This window comes from Propithecus coquereli, unplaced genomic scaffold, assembly GCF_000956105.1.
Source record: "Propithecus coquereli isolate 6110/MARCELLA unplaced genomic scaffold, Pcoq_1.0 Scaffold54, whole genome shotgun sequence".
Lineage (NCBI taxonomy): Eukaryota > Metazoa > Chordata > Mammalia > Primates > Indriidae > Propithecus > Propithecus coquereli.
Window position 1 is genome coordinate 305,881 of NW_012151285.1, and position 10,181 is coordinate 316,061.

Sequence of the window (10,181 nt, forward strand, 5' to 3'; positions counted from 1 at the left end):
CCTTTGTCTTGAATTTTTGTTGGTTTGTTTGTTTGCTGCTCCCTCCCGTCACATTTCCTTGTCCCTGCAGAGTCACTGCCCAACTCTCTTGGGGCCGTCTTCCCAGCCAGTCTCTCTCAGCAATAATGGCAGCCGTCTACTAAGCTCAGAGTCAGCAGGTCAGGTCTGCTACCGCATCAGTCCTCACCTCTGTGCTTTGACATAGATATTCTCCCATTTTACAGACAGGGAAGCAGAGGCTGGTGAGGAATCTAGCTGAGATGTGACCCTGGGCGTGTGCAGTGCCAGAGCCTCTGCTCACGCTCCAGTGCTCAGCTGACCTCTGCTTCACCACATAGCTCCCTGGGGTCACGTTCACCCCCAACACCTTGGCCTGACACCTGCTTGGACTCTCCGTCCTGGCATTTCCCATTCTGACATAGAAGCCACACCAGGAAAGGCAAGATAAGTGTTTGATTCTTCTGTTTATTAATCAACACAATAATACGATGGTGCCCCCCAAAGGTACCTCCAAAGGTGACTGAAGAGTTTTTTGAGTACTTTTTTTGTTCGTTTGATTTTTTTTTGTACCATTGCAAACTCACAGATTTTTATATATTTGTTCTGCTTGAATTTATTAAGTCATTGTTTGTTTATTGATTACTGATCGATGCTCAAATTCTTCCATCTTTGGCCAATAGGAGCTGCTCTTCATCAGCTCTTGGGTTCTTTCTGCAGAACCCGGTCGTCTTTGGTGACTTCCTCGCTTTCAGGCTGCATGAGATGCCTCAAGTTCATCTGTGCATTTCCCTCCTCAGACCCAGAATCAAAGAATCCCTGATTCCTTGAGAGGAAATGATACTTAGAGACCACAGTCTGGGGTCTCTACTCATCGCTACTGGGTGGCTTTTGCTTCTCAGTCTTTTCAGCAGAGAGAGGTAGGAAACAAATATTTTTAGAAGAGAAAAATAAATCATTATTTAATACTGATATAGTCAATTGCTTTACATTCATATCATTTTAGACTGAAAATCTAACATTAACATAATTACTTATCATAAGTGATTTTATTTATGATAATACAGACATGAGTTTCACAATAATAATACCGGTACTATCAGTAACAATAAAATTACTGAATACTGCTTCGAGTTGCATGTGTTTTTCTTTGTTCTCAGAGTATATCCCATGAGGGAATAGATAATCCAAATATTGTGTTGTAGGGTCATGTGAAATAAATTCATGTCTTTGTGATTTTGTTATTCACATGATGAGTAGCTAGATTAATTGGTTTCTGTTTTATTTTGTATCATTTAGCGGTCACTTGTTTTATTTTTCTTTTTGATTTACCTTTTTAAAAAAATATATAAAATGTTGACATTTTCCATTAAAATTATAAAACAAGGTATATTCAGAGAAGCCTAGAATTACTTTTTTCCTCCCTCCTGCTCCCCCCCTTCTTATAAGGTAAGCATTTTAATTAGTGTTTGCTTTAGTCTTCTGTGGTTTCTGCTTGAACATATAAGCACCTCGCATATATACGCATATTTACACACACACAAAAGATAACATAATATTTATACTTTTCTATACACCTGAACAAGTTTCTCATATCCAAAACTGAAAATTGGATGAGAGAGGCAAAGAATTGTCCTAGAATTGATCCACTGCGCTACACAGTATTTCACACTGTTGTCCTTGGAGTGGGGAGAAAAATGGGGGTGGCTGAGCAAGGGGACACTAGGACCACCATCACCACTTCTACCAAAGCTTTTCTACACAATTCTTTTCTACATATTTGGCATCCATAGCAAATTTGGTCTAAAAATGGTTTCCACTACTAAAAGAAAAATCCTAAGAGAAAATGACCACAAGGCCATTATCAACCCAAACCTGCTGATCCTGGCCCCTGGGAGAGGCTGTTTGGAGACCACATTCCTCATGGTGGCTTTACTATGATGGGATGGTCTTACTGTCTGGGGTCTTCCAAACTTGAGTCCCAAGAAAACTCTTACGTGGGGAAAAATCCTCGTGCATTCGACAATAGAACAGAGGCCCTGAAAAATCATCTTGTTCATGTCTTCATTAGAGAGAATCCCTTGTGCACATTATGAAATGCCTTTAGCTCTGATTAAGGGGACAAGAAAATACAAAGGAAATTGAAGAGACTTCTAGAGAGTGAAGCAAACTGTCACTTTGCCCGTGTATATAAGGTTAAAAGTGCTTTCTAAATGGGGCATTGAATTCGCTCAAAAACTGGCAACCCCAGTGGAAGATAGGAGTGCAGGCTGACTTCCTTTTGCTTTTTACCATACCCTCCTCTGTCGTCTGGAAAAAACCACTCTTGATTGTGGTTTTACACAAACTCTATGCACACACAGACACACACCACCCAAGTCCAGGCCCCCCTGGACATGTCCTGACTATGTACCTGGTACCTGGCATAATGCCTGGAGCATAGAAGGTGCTCAGTCACTATTCTTGGAATGGATAAATGAATGTAAACATTTCTCTCCCTCTAATGAACACGTGTAGGGGCCATACGCTTGGCTCATTACTGTTAAAAGACTACCAACCTCTGTCCCAGACCTATTGCAGAAGTGATGTCAAAGTAGCATTTTCTGTGGATACCATCTGCCATTCCCACATCATGTGGGCAAGCAGGGAGTTGTTCTGAGTATGTATTTCATGATGCTTTGAAGTCCAAAATGTATCTATGGGACTGATGCAGCTGTAAGAAAGCCCTTTATGAGGTCATCATCCCCCGCTGGCCAGACCTCCCCAGATGAAGACATGCAAGCTTTTAAAACCACTTGAGAAGCCACCATGCCTCACTTTGCAAACCCTCTTTTAAGAAACATCATTATCAGAAGTCAATTTGATAGCATCAGGAGGAAGCAATGCCTCCAATATCTGAAAACCCTAAGAATGCTGCAATCTGATGGATTTAAGACTGTATATTTTGGGGAAACCAACATTCCAGAAAGTCTTGTGACGGGGGAAGACTTTAGTGATGGATATTTCATTCAAACTCCAAACTGGTGTATCGTGCATGCCGGTGGTAGTCAAGGATGGGTGCCTTGGAAATATCGGGTGTTCCTAAGAGATGAGCTGTGTAACAAACAAGAAGATAACCTCTTCTCTGAGTTCTGTGAAGAGGTGAGAAAGGCCTACGGGAAGTGTGCCATCGTGGTCAAAGACAGAAGGCTGCAGGAGGAGCTGAGGCCAGAGGAAGACAGAGAGGCTGAGGTCCAGCCCTATGTCCCAAAGGTCATTAGCTTAACAAGCATTGTGTGTTGCCCAGAGGTGGCCAAGTCCTGTGGCCATGAACTACTCTCTCTGCCGTCCCCTTGTAATTACCTGAGCCCTTTAGACTCAGCCTGGTCTTCTCTGAAATGGTTTATCATCAATAACAGAAAAGAGTTTTGTTTGCAGTCCATTGACAGTATCTATTCGTACCAGTATATACTTTTCAGTGATTTAATTAGCAAAGGGATTGCAAGGGTAAACCCAAGCAAGTGGAAAATATTAACTAACAAAGTACGGAGATGGGAAAACTACTATCTTGGGAAATTTTCTTAAGGGCAATTCCTCCAATAAGCAGTGAGACTCTGTTATGTGTATGGCCTTTACCACCAACTTTGTGGAGCTCAAGTCCAGAGCACCGTGGCCAAAGATACTGCAACAGCGACCTCACAGGGTGCTGCAAGGACTGAGGGCTTCCTAAGGATGTAAGCAAATCACTTTGAGTTTACTGGAGGTTTCATTAAAGCTTGTTGGTAAATGAGGGATCTTGACTCTCATCCTATTAAGGCCACTTTGAGGGCTTTGTTAATGGGAGGATTAGAGCTAACCCAGCCCAAAGGAGGATGGTGGTGAGCAGGGGTGAGCAGGGTTAAATGTCGTGTGGTCAAAATTTAGGTCTAAGAGAAAAGGAGAACCATCGTGCAGCTGCAATAAAAAGTGAAAACTGGCTGTGCACAGTGGCTCACACCTATAATCCCAGCACTTTGGGAGGCTGAGGTGGGAGGATTGCTTGAGGCCAGGAGTTTGAGACCAGCCTGGGCAACATAGTGAGAGCCCATCTCTACAAATAATAAAAAAAAAAAGTGAAAATTAAGTAGTGTGCCAACCAGTTTCACCCAACAAAATAATCCACAGGGAGCCAGCTTGCCATCAGCAAGGGACATTGTCCAGACAGTGGCCAAGCAAAACTCTTTCCATCCTTCCTTGATAGCAAGGTGGTAGAAGGTGAGTGAGGCATGGGAGGAGGTGGGACCTCATCTAGACCCTCCAAGGCGAGTTGGTGGTCCCAGCAAGGGACCTGGAGAGATACAACAATGGTTGGCTGCAGCAGGACTTGGTGAGTGAACAGGTGCCATGATGAGGGTCCATGGAACCCCATTATCCAACCAACCTCCCAGCCAACTCCAAGAATCCCAACAGAAGGGTGTTAGACTTTGCCATGGAGTTTCAGCTCAAGGGCCTGTAGCCAAGCCACCTGCAGCTGGTACAACCACCCCCTGTTCAAGTTTGGGGTTGCTGCTGTTGTAAGTTGTGAGGATTTGTGGTTGTATTTTTCACTTTTATAGAAAACGGCCAGACCACTATTAAACATGTCATAAAATTCGCTCCTGTGTAAATATGTTCAGGTGGTAATTTTACAATAGAAGAAATCATCCTGAGGTGTGTAAAGAATAACTTCCATGGGGTGTCGCTAGGGAGGGAGACTGCATGTGTAGGGGAGGGGTATACGGGAACTCCTTACTTTTTGCACAACTTTGCTGTGAACCTGAAAAATGGCTCACAAAAAATAAACACTACTTGAACATAACTTGTGGAAATTTGTAGCTAACTCCTAACAGACGGCTATAAGACTGTGAGGCCAATTCCTGAGAACCAGGCACAGACAGCATCATTTTCTTTGCTTGTCTTCCTTCTCTCCTGAGCCTCCCGGGTATTATTCAGAAAGACTTTATCAGATGAAAATAGATGTTCAATGCTTTTCAGTGACTGAGTGGTGGACTTCTGCAGCATTTTGTCATTGTGACAAAAAGGAACCCTAGTATGCACGCAAACAGCCAACCACACAGAACCACAAGGTTTCAGGTGTTGCAGATCCCACTTGACAGCCAATGGTACTGTACACATTTCCTCTGGCTGCTGTTACAAATTACCACAAGCTTAAAACAACAGGAATTTATTCTCCCCCGGTTCTGGAGTTCTCCCCCAGCAGTCAGAAATCCATTCCACGGAGCCAAGGTCAAGGTGTTGGCAGGGTGGTGCTCCCTTGCGGGGCTCGGGGAGAATCTGTTCCCTGGCCTCTTCCAGCTACTGGTGACTGTCGGCGTCCTTGGCTTGTGGCTGCACCACTTTCTCCTCTTCTGTGTCAAATCTCCCTTTGCCTCCCTCTTACAAGGACAACTGCGATTGTATTTATGGCCCACCTAGATAATCCAGCATCATCTTCACATCTCCAAATCTTTAATTTGATCACATATGCAGACTTTTTTTTTCCCACATAAAGTAACATTCACAAGTTCCAGGGAGTAAGACCTGGATACCTTTGGGGACCATTATGCAGCCAACCACGAATGCCAAACAAAGTCTTATTCTGCCCATTGAAATACTGGATTTCTCATTGGCAATTAACCTGGAGAAACAACTTCTATTGTGTGTATTTGTGTGGTCTTTTTCTCTATTCCATGTATATTTTAGGATTGAAGTTCCTCGAGAGTAAGGAATAGTATTCAAACTTCCTTGATCCCTTCAATGTGCTGTCACTGTGTGGGCCCAAGTGTAGGTGGCCTGAGTTTGGGGACATGAGTGTGCTTTGCCCCACATCACATATATTCCACACCTCCCCAGAGTTCCCAAGTAATAAGCACTAACACCTACACGTGCTTAACACATTTAATCTTCACAACGGTCTATGATGCAGGAACTATTGTAATCTACATTTTATAGATGTGGGAAACTGAGGCACAGAGAGACTCAATGCAGAGTTCACACTTAGAGCCGTTATTCACGCTGCCTCTCCACTAATGGGAAACTCATTTAATCTTCACGACAACCCTATCAGGTGGGTGCTCTCATTTTTCCAATTGTACAGATGAGGAAACTGAGATGTCGGAATGTCACCAAGGCCACCAGATTCCAAAGCCGCCCCTCACCACCATGCCTAGCTTAGTTACTGGAGCGCAGCTTTCCCTTCCTCACTCCCATAATTTACATGGTGTAAGGCTGGCCTCTGATATCACACCAGTCGTCAGCTGGCGAAACCGCCATCTGCAGCTGGACACCACAACACAAAAGTATTTCGACACCAAACTGAGGAAGAGGCAGAATATCTTTTAAAGACACGTTATTTTGCAGTGAGAAAAAAAAAAATGGAATGTTTTTAGGTTATCAGATGAACAAGATGAACCAACAGGAGCTATGTTTGTTTGAAAACCAAAACAATCTAACAAAACAGGCTTAGGGTTTTATTCCTTTGAGACCGTGTTTAGTCATTAGAAAAGCCAGCAGAGGAAAGAGAACATCAGTATAACCAGGGAGATCAAAAGCCCTATCTTTAATGTGCAATTTAGTTACATAAGATTGTACCCATAATTAAGAAATGCCACTTTATACTAAGTGTGGAAACTTCCAGCAGAAAGCAACAGAAGGTGCACTGGGCTTTGGGAATCGGATGGACCTAGTTGGAATCTCAAGTTTCTAGTTTACTATGCTATGAGACTTTGGGTAAGTTGCTTTACTTCTCTGAGGCTTAATTAACTCGTTAGTAAAATAGGTTAACGCCTGTAAAATGGTGTAACTCATGCCAAGCCAGGACATTGTGTCTGGCACCTACCGAGTGCTCAAGAAACTGAAGCTCTTATCATTACAGTCCGTGCTGAGGTTGAAGCAAATGTGTCCACAATTAAACCTAATGTCACTGACCTCATTTCCTTTCTACTCTTTGAGGAAAACTTTTGCTCCTTTTTATCACCAGGATGTAATAAGAATAGACACATCTTAAGATACTTTGATCAAAGGAAACTTTGTTCTCTGGCATTTCTTTTAGGACCATCTGCAATAGGTTAGGGAATTAATAATATTAATAATAAGAGGTTTCTTCTGGTGGGGGTGGGGCAGGGAGGCTGGTGAGGATAGCCCAGAATCTCTTTGGCAACAGCCACATTTAGTGCACTGTACTTAACAACAGTGGGTGCCAACACACAACAACACAGGGCTGGGCCACACACCCGTAGACCAGTCCTCTGGAAGAGTCGATGACGTTGGTGGGGCTGTTCTCCTTCTGAGTTGTTGGTTGATCAAATATCCAGTCCTTTCTGGCCTTCACGGTCACTAACAACCACCATCCCATCCCCACCCATGGACCAGGTGACTCCGAAGGAGGGGAGTGTTAGGCAATGGTGCTGGACCCAGGACGAGGCAGAAGGGAAATAAGCAAAGAGAGCTCATTACCCACAGTTCAATCCATCCATGTTGGGTGGAGCCTGCCTGGCTATTCGGGGCTGAGGTGCCAACAGAGGGGGAAAACACTCCTTCCATTTGTGATCATTCTGCCACATGCAAACTGTTTCTACACGCTTGACTTCATTCAGTTCAGACAACCACCTCATACAGCGGGCAGGGCAGTAATCATTGAGCTCATTTTACAAACGAAGACAAGGCTGGGGCCATAGCTAACTCACCTGGGCATGTACACAACAGTAGTAACAGGAGGGTCACAACCAGAACCCAAGTTGTCCTGTCAGAAAGCCCTTGCACCCATCTCTACCTCACTCCATGTGTCGGCGAGGATTTGGTTGGACTACGAATAGTCCACAGAGATGTCAACAAAATAGAATGAACCCCAGCACCACCAAAAATAAGAAGTGCCAGGGAGTCAGGTCAGGGGTGACATGATGATCCGTGGTCACCAAGAGCCCAGGGCTCTATCTTTTTACTCCATTTTCCTAGACTTGGTTCAGGCCTCAAAGTCACATCGTAGTCCAAAATGGCTGCTGAACAAGCCATTGCATTAGCATTCCAGGCAGTAAAAGAGGAGAAAGGGAGGAAGGCTGTCTCCCGGTGACGATCCCTGGCTTCACCCTGACACAGGCGACACCTACACTCAGGGACTCCCTCACACCTTGGTCATGCTGCTGTTTCTGGCAGCGGAGGGTCCTTGAAGTCACGCTGGTACCAGCCGTCTCTCCCCTCGGGGCCCACGACAGAGTGGGGCACTGAACAAAGCACAAGGACACTTGTGTCACCAAGTCTTGGGGAGACACGTACTGTGAGGATCAGGCATGTGTGCGTCTTCAGGAATGAGTCGCTCAGACACTATGCTTCCTAGACAAGACTTGAAAGAAAGCTCGGGCAGGGCTAACCCTACTGAAAGAATCCCAGATTTTGTTTGAACTATTTGGTTTCTGAAATACATCATGTACGTCTCTGTTACCTATGTCTTTGTTAAGCAGAATATATGAAACCGTGTAATCTTTTCTTCACGACTGAGGTCACCATGATGATGAACACAACGTCATCGTGTGTGGCGTTCCCGCAGGGGGTCTGCTGGCACGTGGAGATCATGCGGTGAAGTCTCAGGCCCGCTTCTGAAAGGCCGTCCTGGGGCTCTCCTGTGGGCAGAGAACGTGGATTTCAGTTTCTTTCCTTTGCAATGTCTTCTAGCTACCGGGGACGGTCACCTCCTTGGTACGTATTTGTTCTCAGTCATGGTCCAGAGGGCTGCTGGACAGCGGGTCCAGATGGGGGGTGTGGCAGTGGGCCTTACCACTCTATCCTCCTACCTGCAACCAGCCATGCACACGTGCAGCCAACCAATTATTTAAAATCAAACAGCAAATCTACTTACTTCACGTACCTATGGAAGGGAATGGTGCCAGTAACTCCAATCAGTGATTAACCATCTCCCCCTAGTGGTATAAGAGTGTATAGGAACGGTAACTGAAAACAAAACCAAAACCTCAAATGCTCTTTACAGAAAACCCATGGGCATGGTCAGTGGTTTACTCCAATCCTTGCCATCTTCCACTATGTTTTCCAAAAAGGTGGCCACGGGTTGCACAAATTCCAAAGGTTAGATTTCAATCCCAAAGGCTAGAAAAGAGCCTGTGTTTAAAATACACTTGAGTATCTACCTACCGCTCAGGCACACTAGATTCTCCACGAAAAGCCAACAGACCCTCCGCCTTGGATTTCTGGGGCACATGGCTGGGTGAGCATGAGGGAGGAAGTGGCACCCAGAGCTAGCGGGTCTGGCGCCGGGCATGGCGGGAGCAGGTGATGCCCAAGTCCTGCAGAGTGAGATGTGAGCAGAGGCCAGGGCCCTGGCGCAGAAGCAGGGACCAGGGTGGGCAGGGCACACTGCCAGGCTGCAGAGGAAGCCCTGACAAAGGCAAGACGGTAGGCTGTGGCCTGGGTCAGTGCTGGGCCCCATCTGAGCAGGTCACAGGAGCACAGGTGGGGGCCAGGTTGCAGAAATTTAAGAGCATTATGCCTCTGCTCTGGTCACACATCCATGCTCCAAAAGGACTCCAGGCCACAGCAGGGCTAGGCAGAGTGGGGCTGCCGGGGCTCCCAGGCAAAGGCTGGAGCAGCCTCCTATAGGGAGAGGAGGTACAGGCTTACGTGAAAATCCTCTTCTGACTACTCTGAGGTCTGTAGCTTGTAGCACCACGGTCTGTTCTCCACTTAGAATGTAGAGCCTACATAAATTCTTTCCTGCTTCCTGAAATGTGATTATAACTCCCCTGACTCCTCACGTTGAAAATGCAAAGTTCCACCAAACTGGGAACAGTGGGTGGGGTCCAGATCTATTAATAGACACTCTTGCAAATTTTCCGTGTGGCCATGAGCAGCAGCGAGACAAACATGCCACTGTATTCACGGCCCAGGTTACTGCTTCCTCATTCCCTGTCCACCCTGGTATCTTGAGAGAAGTGAGAGAATATGAACCTGTAACAGAGGGAATGGCCTGGGGCAAAAAACAGCAAAAGATATTTTCTGTCTCTTTAAAACTTCCCTCTTTTTGGGAACTGAGGTCTGCAATCCCTGTCTGGGGCAGCTGGTCGGGAGGGGCAGGGGAATGTTTTGTTTTTTGTGTTATAGGAGGTAGCTCAGCTGAACTGTGGCTCCATCCCAGGCCCAGCACCTGGCCAGCAGAGGTCTGGGTGGGCCTCCCAGGTGGG

The 10,181-nt window shown here is 45.7% G+C and overlaps 1 protein-coding gene across 1 annotated transcript; it reads left to right on the forward strand.

Moving 5' to 3' along the window:
- Positions 1-2,707: 2,707 nt before the first annotated feature.
- Positions 2,708-3,756, forward strand: LOC105820813 (chromosome unknown open reading frame, human C21orf140). Its single transcript, XM_012657373.1, has one exon. It carries the CDS (start codon positions 2,806-2,808, stop codon positions 3,559-3,561), a length of 756 nt encoding a protein of 251 aa, XP_012512827.1. The 5' UTR covers positions 2,708-2,805; the 3' UTR covers positions 3,562-3,756.
- Positions 3,757-10,181: the final 6,425 nt, after the last annotated feature.